A 15,986-nucleotide genomic window follows, 5' to 3' on the forward strand; every position below is an offset into this window, starting at 1 on the left:
GAGGATTAATACGTAAGACCCCCTGAATGAAGGTCTTAACCAGCGAGTGGGTGGCCAGCGGCCTCTGAAACCACACTGACAAAGCTGAAATCTGTCCTTTGATTGTGCTTAATGCCAGGCCTTTATCCACTCCTAGCTGGAGAAAACTTAACACTCGATCAATGGTATACTTGCGGGAAAGCCATTTCTTGGACTCACACCAGCCTACGTAGGCCTTCCAGACCCTGTAATAAATCACCCTGGAAACCGGCTTTCTAGCCCTGATCAGGGTAGAGATTACCTGCTTAGACAGCCCTCTACCCCTGAGAATCAGGGATTCAGCCGCCAGGCCGTCAAATTTAGATGCCGTAATGCAGGGTGGAGGATCGGGCCTTGCGAGAGTAGGTCTGGCCGTAGAGGAAGCGTCCAAGGATCTCCCACTGACATCTTTAGGATTAGTGAGTACCATGCCCTTCTGGGCCATGCTGGAGCTACCAGGATGACTGGTTTGTGCTCCACCCTGATCCTGCGTAACAGGCGGGGTAGCAACTGTAGCGGGGGAAAGGCATAAAGAAGTTTGAACTGATGCCAAGGGCAAACCAACGCATCGGCTCCGCAGGCCATAGGGTCCCGTGTCCGGGACATGAACCTGTCTAGCTTCTTGTTGAATCTCGATGCCATGATATCCACGTCCGGCATTCCCCACCTCTGGCAGATTATCTGAAAAATGCAGAGACCATTCCTCTGGCGACAGAGTCTGACGACTCAAGAAGTCTGCCTGCAGGTTGTCCACCCTGGGAATGAATATTGCCGATATGCAGGGTACATGAGCTTCTGCCCACTGGAAAATCAAGCTCACCTCTCTCTGAGCTGCCTGACTCTTGGTTCCCCCTTGGTGGTTTATATATGCCACAGCTGTGGCATTGTCCGATTGTATCCTCACCGGGAACCCCTGCAATTTGGCTGTCCAAGCCTCGAGGGCTAGCCGAGCAGCTCTGAGCTCCAAGATATTGATGGGTAACTGCCTCTCCGCCTGTGCCCAAGTACCTTGGCGAGTGCAACCATCCAAGATCGCTCCCCAGCCCCTCAGGCTGGCATCTGTGGTCACTATCTTCCAGGCCACGGGGCTGAAAGATTTTCCCTTCAGTAGATTCTGAGGATTTAACCACCAGCACAGACTTTGCCGGACTCTTGATGAGAGTGGCAAAGGAAATTCCAAGGCCTGTGGCCACTTGCTCCATGCTGACAGAATGGCTGCCTGTAGGATGCGAGTGTGGCTTTGAGCGTAAGGTACCGCCTCGAACGTGGCCACTAGCTTGCCTAGTAGTCGCATACATAGGCGAATAGTTGGTTCTTTTTTGCTTAGAACCAGATGGATCAAGTCTTTGATGGCCTCGACCTTTACTAGAGGCAGGAACACTCTTTGCTGTTCTGTGTCTAACGTCATGTCGAGGTATTCCAACCGTCTTGTGGGTTGGAATGCTGATTTTTCTCGGTTTAGGATCCAACCGAACCTCTCGAGGTACTGAACCGTGAGGGCCACTGCTCGTTCCAGGCAAGGAGACGAGTGATCTATGACTAGGAGGTTGTCCAGGTAGGCTAGGACCGTGACCCCTTGGACCCTTAGGTTGGCTAGGATCGGAGCTAGGACCTTTGTGAATACCCGGGGGGCCGTAGCCAGCCCGAAAGGGAGTGCCACAAATTGGAAATGACGCTGGGCCACTGTAAAGCGGAGAAATCTTTGATGTGGCTGAAAAATTGGCACATGAAGGTAAGCATCCTTTATGTCTATGGACGCCAGAAACAGATTCCATCCGGAAAGAACGAACCCTTAGGTAAACGTTTAAACCTTTTAGGTCCAAAATTGGCCTGACATCGCCATTGGGCTTTGGAACGGTAAACAGATTGGAGTAGAACCCTAGCCCTTGCTCTTGGGCTGGTACTTCTACTATCACGCCCTGGCAAAGCAGATGATCCAACGCCGCCAGTAAAGAGGCCTTTTTTGTTGGATCGCTCGGTACCCTTGACTCCTGATAATGAGGTGGAGGAAACTTTAGAAACTCTAATCTGTAGCCTGTGGCCACGGAAGACCGGACCCATCTGTCGGGGATATCGGCTTCCCAAACCTCCGCAAAAAGACAAAGCCTTCCCCCCACCTTTGTGGGTGGGGGCGCCCCTTCATAAGGCAGACTTATGGGCTGGCTTTGCTGGCTTACGATACCACTGCTTCTTGCCCCCAGAGGCCTGTCCCTGCGACTTATTGTTAAAGTTTGATCTCGCAGGAGGCCGTCGATACTGCCTGGAATTGGAGGGCCCCGGAACAGGGGAGAGCTGCCTTTTAAACGCAGGTCCCCGAAACTTCTTTTTGACCGGTAAAAGGGTACTTTTGCCACTCTATATAGTCTGAATATATTTATCTAGATCCTCTCCGAAGAGTCGACCTCCATGGAAGGGAAAACCTGCCAGAAGCTTTTTGCATGGGGGCTCAGCCGCCCAGTTCTTTAACCATAAGAGCCTTCTCATGTGTACTAAAAATAGTGACAAACGAGACGCCTGCTGAATGGAGTCCTTTATAGCATCCACCGCAAAGCACAGGGCTCTAGGAATATCCGATAACTCTTCTGCCTGTTGGGCAGGAATGTCTTTAAGCATCTGTTTTGTCTGGTCTGTTAACGCTTGACAAACCCCAATAGCAGCCACTGCTGGCTGTATTACTGCACCTGCCGTAGCAAAGGATGCCTTTAAAAGTGTCTCAAAACGCTTATCCACCGGTTCTTTAAACATCTGTATGTTTTCCACCGGGCAAGTTAAAGATTTGTTTACACAAGAGATGGCGGCATCCACAGCTGGGAGAGCCCACCTCTTGGAAAATTTTTCTTCCATAGGGTAGATGGTGGAAAATCTTTTAGGTGGTAAAAAGATCCTATCTGGTTGTATCCAATCCTGAAAAATCAGTTCCTCTAAAAGAGGATGGACCGGAAAAACAGCGCTGCTCAAAGGCGCTTTCAATGAACCTAAGGATGATACCGCCGAAGCCTGAGGCTCCGGTAAGGGCAACTTGAATGCCAAGCGGACCATGTCTGTTAATGACTGAATCCACAAGCTCTCTGCATGGGAGGTCGAGACTGGCTCCTCATAAGTAGACTCCTCATCCCCTGAACCCTCATGGTCCTGGGAATGATTTTCCTGAGCTTCTAATTCTCCGAGGGAGAGAACCTCAGCATCTGGGGGTACACCCCCCGGTGATGGAGACCTAGTCCGCTTCTTGCCCGACATGGAATTGACTATCATAGTTGCCAATCTCTTCTCTAGTCCCCCCCAAGGAAAGGGCTAGCATTTCCTCTGTGACAAACACAGGGTTGGGTGGATCTGAACTAGCCTCAACACCAGATCCCCCTAATGGCTCAACCAAGGCACCCACTACTGGAATAATTTGTGGGGAGAGTACAGGCATATCCCGACTCGAACCTTCAGAATCTGAGGGGGAACCCCTTTGTCCTCTGGCACCTCTTGCCATTTCCCCTGATCCTGATGCTTTGGAAGCCATGGTACAATACCGAGGCACCCCTACTTACAACAACTGACTGATGTAGGTAGGAGAAAAAACTATGCGGTTTTAAGGGGACAGTAGTAACAACTAATGCCCAAAAAACCCAATGGGGAGACCAATATGTGTTACCTATTTTTTTTTTTTTTTCAATTATGTATATATATATATATATATATATATATATATATATATATATATATATATATGTGTGTGTGTGTGTGTGTGTGTGTGTGTGTGTGTGTGTGTGTGTGTGTGTGTATATATATATATATATATATATATATATATATATATATATATATATATATATATATATATATATATATAAATTTTTTTTTTTTTAAATTTTTTGGGATTTTTTGGATCCTGAGTCCCTTTTTCTACGGAATCACATTGTCTCCCCACAAGAGAAATTGCAAGAATCCACCTGCTGTAAGGAATGTTTAGGCTAGATTGAAAAGCTAGTTCTGTTTGTCAGAACTGCAATACTCCCTTGCGCCACCGGGTGCCACTGTGCATCAGGCTTGCACTGCTGCCGCTCTGTGTCCTCCTCTCCTGAGCTCAGAAATGAACTGAGCCAATACAGCACAGAGGAAGGGCCGCCCCTTCCTCTTATGAGATCCAACGTCCCGCCCCCCCCTCTAAAAACGGCGCGAATTTCGTCTTTGTTTTTTTTAATAAATCGCTGTGCACGCGCCCGCCCGTGTCACGGGGGGGGCCATGAGTGGAAGCAGCATGCTGCAGGGACGCAGGAGAGAAGACAAGACACAGAGGAAACATCCGCACAGCACCCGGCCAGGTAAGAACCTTCAGGTAGGCGCAGACACCTCCCTAGTTCAGGGTAAAGAGTAGGCACACACTAATACCCCACCTAGCGCCCAGCCAGATAGAACCTGCAACACATAGACCAGGGAGATCACACATATGGGGAGTAAAAACACAGACCATCCTGTCTTACACAGACATAGTGGCCCCAGACTGCCAATGCAAGAGCATACTCAGGCAAACTCCCCCAAAAGATCCCCCCTGGAGAGCCTGCTGCCGAACCAAGTTCCCGCAGACTCCCCCCTTTCTTACCTGCTCCATGCCGCAGGACCTTGCACAGCAAGTGGTCCAATCTTCCCCCATCTCCGTGGGTGGCGTCTAGACCTTCAGGCCCTGGGGTCCTTTGAAGGAACCCACTGTCCTGGACCCATATAGCATCCTGGCAAACAGGGACTTTAGGCACCCCAAAGGGTTCTAAGTCCTGGGCCCAGGATCCAGCTCTCTGAAAGAGAAGCATTATGGGCAAAACCCCCTAGCTAGGGGCCCGGGTACTGTCCACTTTGGCTCTGAGGCACCTTGGACAGATCCGGTTAGCCTGCCTTGATCCCAAGGATGTAGAGACAAGCTATTCCAGACCAACACCTAAGACACTGGCGAAAAAACTGAGGTACTCCTCCTATGGGGGTTATATAGGGAGGGGCACTTCCTGTTTGAGATTGCCAGTGTCCATCACCTGAAGGTACTCCATATAACCCACATAGTAATGAATATGCCGCTCTGTGTCCCGTGATGTACGAGAAAGAAATAGGGGATAGATGTATGGCTTTTATTATCATTTTTTTTTTTTTACTAGTAATAGCTGCGATCTGCGTAATTTTTTTATTTATTTTTTGTGACCGTGACTTTACGGCGGACATATCGGACACTTGACACGTTTTTGGGACCATCCACATTTATACAGTGATTTAGTGCTATAAAACTGCACTGATTACTCTGTAAATGTGACTGGCAGGGAAGGATTTAACACCAGGGGGCACTGAAGGGGTTAATATGTTCCCTGGGAGTGATTCTTACTGTAGGGGGAGGGAAACGCACAAGGGGAGGAGATCGATCTGTGTTCCTCTGTACTGGGAACACACATCGGTCTCCTCCCCTCTGACAGGAGGTGGATCTGTGTGTTTATACACACAGATCCACACTCCTGCCGTGCTCGCCGGCAATCGCAGGTGCCTGGCGGACATTGCTGCCGCCGGGCACGCGCACCACGTCAAGAGCGGTGCCGCGGGCGCACACGTGCCATAGATTGCCGGGAAGAAAGGGCATCATATGACGTCCACCCGGAGGGAGGGTTCCCGCCAGCGTCATATTTTTTTATGGCCCGGTAAGGAAGGGGTTAAAGCTGGACGCCAGCTAACACAGCTGAAGCAACAGTTTTCCCTTTTTAAGGTGAAGGTTTTACATAAATGATTTCTTCAGGCGTTTTTCCAGTATGTTCTTTTGTGTCTTGCTATTATGCTACATTCCATTTTTTTTTCAAGGCTCAAGCCTCACTTTTTTGTATGTATTTTACTTTTATTTGTGCAAAATCATAATAAATAGAACGTAAGAAAAAACTGACCATTGTAAGTACCCCTGTCATTGTTAAATGGTTTGTCTCAGCCCTCTATGCCACTTCTGCTGGGTTGCTTGGTCGGTTAACCCCCCTCCCGTCTGCAGTATTGACAGGTATAAATGACAGGTGGGCTGCCAGCTCTCTTGGTCCGAGATCATCCCACTCTAGCCATGCTTGCGGGTGTGCACGGCGATCAATGGTTCACTCTGTCCCTGGGTCACTGCACATCATCAATCTCGGTAAAGAGTCGAAAACAAGGCTCTTTACCCATGTGATCAGCTGTGTCCAATCACAGCTGATCACATGTAAATGAGGAAATGTTGGTTATCGGCATTCCTTTTCTCACACTGACGGCTTCAGTGGCATTTCCTCACAGAGGAGATCTGCACAGATAATCGGGGCACTGATTATCAGTGCAGCCCCAACAGTGCCCAGCAGTGATGCCAGTCAGTGCTGCCTTTCAGTGCCCATCAGTACTGTATATTATTAGTGCACATCAGTGAAGGAGAATTACTTGCTTATAAAATTTTGTAACAAAAACTTTTTAGCAAAAAATCAAATCACCCAGTGGTGATTAAATACCACCAAAAGAAAGCTCTGTCTCAAAAAATAATTATAGAAATTGTGTTTGGGTACAGTATTGCATGATCGCGCAATTGTCATTCAAAGTGTGACAAAACTGACAGCTGAAAATTGGCCTGGGCAGGAAGGGGGTAAAAGTGCCTAGTAGGCAAGTAGTTCTAGGAAGTTGAAAAATAAGACTTGCTGAATCACCAGGTGAAAATAAAGAGGGGAAAAAAAGGCTAAAACAAGAAAACGAATGCAGCCAATACAGGAAACTAATAGCAAATATTTTCCCTTGGGAATAATAAAGTATTCTGAATCTTTAAATCTCAACATTTTAAAATTGATAAGCTTCAATATATTGCATTTTTTGTTTTGGAGGGTTAAAATTGCTTTAACAATTCCTCCTATTGAAGTCTTGCAACACTAAGCCAATGCCTCACATTTAGTAGCAGCATTGTTGGCCTGCTGCTGACCCTCTTTTACCTAACCATTGGGCTGCCTATCAAGTCTACAGGAGGCATGTACGTACCTGATAGGCAGCCTTATAGCCAAATAAAAGACCTCTTATAGCAGGCTGACAGCACTGCGGCTAATTGTGAAGTAGTGGATTGGTGCAGTAAGCCTGCAACAGGAAACTTTGAGATAAGTAACATTTAGCATTTGTTTTTCTGGTATGCTAGATTAGTTTGTTGCTAATAAACATGCACAGGAATATCGCATGCAGCATAAGCACCAAGGCAACAAAAGTTTGCATATATTTTGTGCTGAAAATACTTGTGACCAAAATCTAGTGCTCATACACCAAAAATGTCCAATTCACTTTTAAAAAAACAAATTGTGTGTGTGTGTGTGTGTGTGTGTGTGTGTGTGTATATACAGTCAATGGTTTGATGGACTTTTTGAATGGAAGATTCCTCAAGGTTTTTTTTTAGCAGAGAAGCTGTATTATAAACGAGTAACCATTTTTTGATACAATAAATACATATTTAATTTTATCACTTGTCGTGGAAATTGTGGACATGGATACATAAGAGTCGTAAAAAGTAATTCTGGCATCAACAAATAGGAAAAATACACATAAACTCAAAATATAAAATCAATGAATTTGTGTAAAATTTCACTTCATATCCCTACGCGTTTCGACCAGAAAGGTCTTCTTCAGGGAAATTGTTCTATGTGAAAGAAACAGATTTGTAAGATTAAATTGTCTTTGGACATCATTATTTTGTGTGATCATCTTATTATAATAAAGCTAAATGCGTATACCATTTGGACAAGCAAGTTTTATCTCGTAGCCAAGCGAATTGCTGTTTATCTAAAAGCGCATCAAGCCTTGATGAGATTTGTAAAAAAAAAAAGCCTTGATGATCTCGAATTATTAGCTAAAGAGGTGCCCCGCTCAGAGCTCTGTGAGGGAGAGCTGCTATCAAAGCAGGATCTCCCCCCCCCCCCCCCCCCTGTGTGCTGGGAAGAAGGGGAGAATGGGCATACTTATTTATTTTTACTTTTTTAAAGTGTATTTTGTGCGTGTACTCGAGAGAGGAGCCGGACTGCAGGAGATGGGAGTAGGCAGGCCTCCCCCAGAGGCAATCTGCCACCTTTCTCCATGCCCCGGGTGGCAATGGTGGGTGTGTGAGGGGGTCCTCCCACACAGCCCGCCCTACCTGCTCCGCTTTGAAGCCCAACGGGGCAGAGGGACTCCCTATAAAGGAGTGAGAGGATCTAGCCCGCTCAACCAGCCCTGTTAGTCCTTCGCCTCTCTCTTTTTTTTCAAAGCAGGATCCCCCCCCCCCCCCCCCCCCGTGTGCTGGGAAGAAGGGGAGAATGGGCATACTTTACCTCGGGAGGACATGGTTTGATGGACTATAATTTACAGATGATCACTTTCCATTCACTAGTATTGCATAGCTTATCTCTTTCACGGCGCGCAACTGATGTGTAATAAAGCAGTGCATTCGAAAGACATGAGGTCCGATTTAAAAAATCGGGAGAAAGACAAAAACATTTTGATGCATAAGATGTAATGTAAGGCGATCTTTCGAAAACGCTTAATTTAACTTGGATTTACAAAGGTAAGGGTTTATTTAACCCTGTTTATCTGGTAAATAGGTACAGTACTATTAACCCCTTTTTAGTTTCTTTGTATGAACAGTCTTTGTTTTGCTATCCCTTCTTATAGACCGTACTTCATTTTATTTTTTTCCATTTTTAGAAAAGGCAATTTTAATAGACCTGTGGGTTATGGTTGACGTAAATGTGAGTTGATTAAGTTTATGTGACATAATATATAGATGTCATAATGTCCTATTTTCACAGGAGAGCAGAAAGAATGATTGGAAACGGCCTCTATTGTAAAATATAAATGCCAGTAGAGCAGGGAAGAGGTTAAAGTATATATTAATTTTACTCCAGCTCCTAGTTTCATTTATAGGTCCAGCATTCCTGCTTTTGGTCAGGTCTTTTCAATTCCCCTACGCAAATTATGGTTTTCACTGAACCGTTTGTATTTTTTGATTAACATTCACAGTCACGGCTGTAGAAAAATGAACATTCTTACTCAGCAAGACACAATTTAACCTTCAGATTGCTGTAACATTTTGAAACATTTCAAAACTGTCTTACTATAATATATTTTTTAATTTAAGTAATTTACATTTTTAAAAGCTTAAATCAATCTACAAGGCATAAATGTCCTGAACATATTTTGAAATTACCCACTAGGTTTGCCTTGTTTGAATAAGTTTGATTTTTCATCACTTGTCCTTGTTTTCAGATCCCACCTGATGATGACTTCAGCTTACCAGATGGAGATGAGGACCTTGTAAAAGCAGTGCAGACCATTGAAGAACAGGCTGAAGATCTTCAGGTTAGTATAACATTGTTCATTCTCTTTCCAGCAGTTCCTGCATGCGAGGGACAGTAAAAATTCAAGTCCTTGAAGAGAATTTATTAAGTGGTCCTTAAAGTAGATATAATGGGGCAGATCCACATAGAAATAGATGGGCGCAGCCTATGTGAGATACGCTACGCCACTGTAACTTTTGGCCGGTTCGAATCCCCAAAGAATTTGCGTCGTAAGTTACGGCGGCGTAGTCTATCTCTGGCGGCGGAATTCAAATCGGCGATTAGGGGGCGTGTTTCATTTAAATGAAGCGCGTCACCACGCCGAATGAACTGCACATGCTCCGTTTCTAAATTTCCCGCTGTGCATTGCGCTAAATGACGTCGCAACAACGTAATTTTTTTTTTAACTTGGACGTGAATTACGTCCATCCCGATTCATGGACGACTTGCGCAAAAAAAATAAAAAAAATAAAAATAAACGCGGGAACGACAGCCATACTTAACATGGCAGGTCTAACTATAAGCGACGAAATACCAGCTTTAACTATACGCCGGAAAAAGCCGACTAGAGACGCTGTAAAAAAATGCGCCGGCCGCTCGTACGTTCGTGGATCGTCGGAAATGGCTAATTTGCATACCCGACGTGGAAAACGACGTGAACGCCACCCATCGGACACCAAAGTATTGCATCTTAGATCCGAAGGCGTATGAGGACGTACACCTGTCGGATCTAACCCAGATGCTGTCGTATCTTGGTTTGAGGATTCAAACCAAAGATACGACGCGGGTAATTTGAAAGTACGCCGGCGTATCAGATACGCCCGCGTACTCGCTCTGTGGATCTGCCCCAAGTTGCACAGTTGGGAGACAGGGACAGATTGTGGTCACTGAATAACAGTAAATGCCTTAACAAAGCTTCTCATAGCAGATATTTTAAAAAAATGGAAAATGTTTGAATTTACATTGACATTTTAACCCCATCCCGCTGCTAAGAAGCTGATTCAATACATTCTGATTATGTAACCACTGTGATTAGTTGTGAGTGGTCACATGATTGGAAGCTGCAAATCTGCCTTGGGAGCTTTCCGTGACCTTTTAGTTAATGTCCTCTTAGTGCTCAGTAAGCACACTCAACCAGTAGTGTATTTAGGTTTTGTGCTGCCCTAGGCCTGACTAAACTCATGCACCCCCTAATTTAAATATGACCCACCCCTTCCTCTCAAGGCCACACCCCTTTCTAAGACCCGCCCTGAAATTTTCGAGTGGGGACACTAGTTCTTAGGGCCTGGGGGGGCATTGTGTTCCCTTAATTTACATAGATTTACTCTCACTTCCTGTTTGGCTATGTGGCAGGAAATGAAGGAAAATCTCTGCAATGGGACATGGATGGTAAAAAATAAATTGACAGGGGCTATAACCCTCCCTTACTCCATCCAAAATGAAAAAAAAAAAAGTGTTGCCTATAGTTCTACTTGAAGCACAAATTTCGGATAATTTTACAGAGAGGACTAAGAGGATATAACCATGCCAATGGTACAGCAGAAAACAATATAGCACAGTGAGGAAGGTCCAGGTCAATAGGACAGTCAAAATTAGAAGAAGCTTGGGTTGCACTAACAGTGTAACGCAAGCCAGCGGGGTCTCTTTCCGTGCTGCCCCCCTGCAAAGTGCTGCCCTAGGCCTGGGCCTTGTTGGCCTAGGCCAGGATACAGCATTGCGCTCAACACAGAAAGCCATTCCCGATGGACTCATATGTGGCTGCTCTGCATTAAAGCCCACCCTCCCAGACGTTGCCCTACAGCCTGAGGGAACCGGTTAAAGTTTATATGAGATCTTAGTCATATGCCTCATACACACGTTTTTCCTGTCAAGAAAACTTCCATGAGAGCTTTTGGCCGGGAATCCCGGCCATGTGTATGCTCCATCGCAGTTTTCTCGACATGAAAATTGCCAAGGGGAAAAAAAAAAGAGAACCAGCTCTCCTTTTTTTTTTTTTTTTTTTTTTTCCCGGCATTTTTCTTATGGGAAAAGACTGCGGTGGAGCATACACACACTTGGGTTTCACGACCAAAGCTCTCATGGCAGTTTTCCTGTCGGGGAAACCCGGTCGTGTGTAGGGGGAAAAAGTTACAGAGCAGGTTCTCTGTTTTCCCGGCGAACTTTTTATCGCCTGGAAAACCGATCATGTGTACTAGGCATTGGGCTTAAAAATTCTCTCCCCCACCAACACCTTTAAACTTGGTAACCTTACATTACAGCCTTCAATTCAAATACACTGAAAAGAACCTCTCATATCTAGGGATGAGCTCTGGCGTGTTTGCACAGTCCACGTACAGAGCCCGCCAGGAAGTCTGCACGGCACTGCGCTAATCACAGGCAGGGAGACATATTCCTGATGCTCTGCTACAGGGATCGGGAAATGTCTCCCTGCCTGTGGTTAGCGCAGCGCCGTGCAGGCGAACATGCCGGAGCTCATCCCTACTCATAACATTGTCTTTTGGAGAAAACGCTGTTCTTGGTTGCCATCGTGGTCAGTCAGCAGAGATCACATGACGAATGTGGTCAGTCAGCAGAGAGCACTGGTCATGAGGCTCGATCTGGAATAGACTTTCCTCTTAATAAGATACTGTACAAAAATTGCATAACGTTGGCTTATGTAAAAAAAAAAAAAAAAAGTATGTGTATATGTATATGTGTGTGTATATATATATATATATATCTATCTCTGCCCACAGCTGAGAAAAATGGCATACAAGCTTGAATACGAGAGAGAGAATGTTTATTTTCCAAATGCATCTTACATTCTAGAAGAAAACTACCTCTATTATAATTTTGCTGTCTTATATTGTCTATAATACCAGCTCTTGCAGACATTTAGACTGCACATCAAAGTTTCAGATATATTACTTTATGTATATGGCTGCTTGTATATACATCGCTGTAAATGTTATAAGTGCTTTTCATTGTATGCTTTATGCATTTTGGGATGTAAATGATCCTTTACCAAGAGTACTTCCTATGAGTGATCTGCAGAAATGACTTCTATTGTAATGCGGTGTATAATGAGCTGAATTTCACATAGCAGTGCTGCATATTTATAAATGCAATGTCATGGTCCCTGCACAATAGCAGTGCCATATGTCATCTGTATGTCAGGGAAAATGCAGTCTTTTTCTGCAAGGTATTTTTTTTTTTTTCTTTTATTATGGTATTGAGAAAAACGTATAATGCACATCTCCTGATAACACAGCCTTCTCTATTGGCATAGCTTTTTTTCCTCAGAAAATAGGTGCAGGAACTCAACCACAACCCGTTCAGATTTCACAAACATTAGAAGGGTCTCAAAGGGGCATTAAATACCAGGATTGCATTACATACAGAATGCAGAGTTCAGGGGGGTTACACACAGAGTGCAGAGCTGTCACTTGTAAACACAGAAACCAGACTTCTGTGTTTACAAGTGATTGTGGTGAGCATGCACCAAAGGGTCTGAGCCAAAGGTGGTGGAACTGAGTTCCCCCAAGTTCCCCCTGAAAAAAAGCCCTGTCTATTGGTTATATGGAAGTTTAAATATTTTTCCTCTATTCCAAATAAAATGAGTTATTGCGCCTTTAAATTGTAGAGTGATTGAACAAATAGAAGCTTAAGCCTTGGTCTAGGTACATGTTCATTTATAACCTGGTATATATGTAGGTATTCAAGAACTGGTTCATTTGTGTGTGTTTTTTTTTTTTCTGGAAAAATACATTATTGTGTAATAGCAAAAAGGACAATTTGCATACCAATTCATATAATCCACAATTCTTCATAAGTTGACAATAAGCATATTAAAGTTTTTCACCAATACATGAACCCTGTATAATGTAATCAGTTCATAAAGTACTAGGCTTGGTAAGTGGAAGTTCTAGTACAATGAATAATTATAATAAAATACTATGGTGTTCAATGCCCCATAAACTCAGAAATAACTCTGAGTAAATAAATTTAGCATGTGTTCACTTAAGTAACTGTGCTTTTAAATAACTAACTATAAAATGTTCCAAATTATAGGAATTCTAAAAGTGTGTTTTGTATAACACTGTACAGCACATGTCAGCACCCGAGGGGTTAACAGGCAGTTGTGAGGCGGTTTTGTCAACTTAAAATGCTTTATTCAGCGAAAACTGAAAAAAATGACATGCTTTGTCGTCATAGGCAATTCAAAACGGCAAAACAACTCTTCTTAGGCCCCATGCACACGAGACGCTGATAAATGCTGGTAAACGCATGTTCAGAGGCAGTTGGACAGCTTTTTCAACTGCCCCTGAACACATTCAATGTTCTCCTATGTGTCCATGCACACAGTCTCTTTATTGATGTGTTTAGGCAGTTGTGTTTTAACCTCGTTTTTCCAGAAGCCAAAAAATGGGTTCAGACGCAAAGTTTTACCACGTTTCAGACGCAAAGCGCGGTACCGGCGTTTTGCCGCAATTTCGTTTATAGCCGTTTTTAAAGGTGACCTTTTTTTTTTTTTTTTACATTTGAAATCTTAAAAATGATGGCAAATGATGAAAAACCATAAAAAAAAAACTGTAATTGCTTGAATTGCATTGTGGACAATCTGCAACTTGTGGCAGGTGACGTGGCAAGTGGACAATCCACAACTTGTGGCAGGTGACGTGGCCAGATGACATTGCCAGGTGACTTGGCCAGTGGACAATCCGCAACTTGTGACCAGTGGACAATCCACAACTTGTGGCCAGTGGACAATCCACAACTTGTGGCAGGAGACGTGGCAAGTGATGTGGCCAGGTGATGTGGCAAGTGAACAATCCACAACTTGTGGCAGGTGACGTGGTCAGTGGACAATCCACAACTTGTGGCCAGGTGACATGCCAGGTGATGTGAGAAGGTGACGTGGCAAGTGGACAACCCGCAACTTGTGGCAGGTGACGTGGACAACCCACAACTTGTGGCAGGTGACGTGGCAAGTGGACAATCCACAACTTGTGGCAGTCGTTGTGGTCAGGTGACATGGAAAGTGGACAATCCACAACTTGTGGCAGGTGACATGGCCAGGTGACGTGCCCAGGTCATGTGGCAAGTGGACAATCCACAACTTGTGGCCAGTTGACGTGACGTGGCAAGTGGACAATCCACAACTTGTGGCAGGTGGCGTGGCCAGGTAACGTGGCAAGTGGACAATTCACATCTTGTGGCAAGTGGACAATCCGCAGCTTGTGGCAGGTGATGTGGCAAGTAAAACGCTAAATACAAGTACACTGCTGCTCTCTCAGCTGCTACTCACTCTGGTCTCACAAAATGGCTGAAATGGTTAAATAATACTGTTTTTTGAGCTTAGGGAGGGTCTTATGATGTTTCCTAACTAAACGCTTATAAACGCAAACACGGTAAAATGCCGCGAAGTTCGCTGCAAAACGGGTGTTTTTTTTAATGCCGATTTTAGCCTTTAAAAAACGTGTGTTCATCAGAGTTTGCACTGGCATCCCGTGTGCATGGGGCCTTAGGCCTCATGTACACTGCTGGTAAACGGACGTTTGGGAGCAGTTGGGTGGTATTTTTTCAGCTGCCCCTGAACTCTCCTCTGTTATCTTATCAGTACATGTACACAGGGTCGTTTTATAGTCCTTTCTAGGCAGTTGAGTTTAAAAGCATTTTTTGGAACGCAAAAAAATGTGTTCAGGACGGATGTTTAAAGATGTTACAGGCATTTGCCGTTTCAAATGCCTCTAAACGCAGTAACTCGCGTTTAGTCGTGTTTCGTTACAGGCGTCTGTGTTTTTTTTTTTTTTTTCCTTAAACCTAAACGTGGCAAAACGAGGCAACACAGACGTTTTAAACATTGATTACTATCTGTCAAGTTAAAACGTTCAGGAGAGGTTGTAAAAACGCTCCGTGTACATGGAGCCTTAGCAATATAAGACAGTCCATTTTAAACCATGCTAAAGCATCCCAGACACAGCATATAACATAGTACAGTCTTAATTCAGGCAAGCTTACCCAGCAGGTTCAAGTCAGGCCGGGTACACACGGGCAAACATGTACGATGAAACCTGTCCGTCGGACCGGTTTCACCGTACATGTCTGCCCGGGGACTTCTGTACGATGGCTGTACTAACCATCGTACAGAAGTCCGCACGTAAACAATACGCGGGGCGTGTCCGCGCCGTTGCCGCGGCGATGACGCGGCGACGTGGGCGGGCCTGCCTTTTAAATGCTTCCACGCATGCGTCGAAGTCATTCGACGCATGCGAGGGACGGCGGGCGCTCGGACATGTACGGTAGGTCTGTACAGACGACCATACATGTTCGAGCGGGCAGGATTCCAGCGGACGGTTTTAAAACAAGTCCAGGAATATTTGCCCGCTGGGAAAAGGCCGGGCGGGCAAATGTTTGCTGGAATTCTGCCCGCTCGCGCCTATACACGACCGAACATGTATGCTGAAACTGGTCCGCGGACCAGTTTCAGCATACATGTTTGGTCGTGTGTATGGGGCCTCAGAGGCAACAGGGGTCCCTCCAGCTTCAAGCTCCTCTCAGCATTGATAGCTAAACAGCCATTCCCCTCAGCCTCTCTGACCAGGTGCCTAATAAGCAGGCCTGAAAGGGAAATACTTGTCCGGTTTCATTAACCCTTCCCAGGTTGGAACTCCACACATCGCCCGCGAC

At 45.1% G+C, this 15,986-nt stretch overlaps 1 protein-coding gene across 1 annotated transcript in view; it reads left to right on the forward strand.

Moving 5' to 3' along the window:
- The window catches only part of SPAG16 (sperm associated antigen 16), a 1,251,920-nt gene that overhangs the window by 33,437 nt on the left and 1,202,497 nt on the right, over positions 1-15,986 (forward strand). Inside the window, exon 3 of the mRNA XM_040357476.1 lies at positions 9,247-9,339. Coding sequence (XP_040213410.1) covers positions 9,247-9,339 — 93 coding nt within the window. The remainder of the gene's footprint in view (positions 1-9,246; positions 9,340-15,986) is intronic.

The sequence above is a fragment of the Rana temporaria genome, chromosome 6 (assembly GCF_905171775.1).
Source record: "Rana temporaria chromosome 6, aRanTem1.1, whole genome shotgun sequence".
NCBI classification, from domain to species: domain Eukaryota; kingdom Metazoa; phylum Chordata; class Amphibia; order Anura; family Ranidae; genus Rana; species Rana temporaria.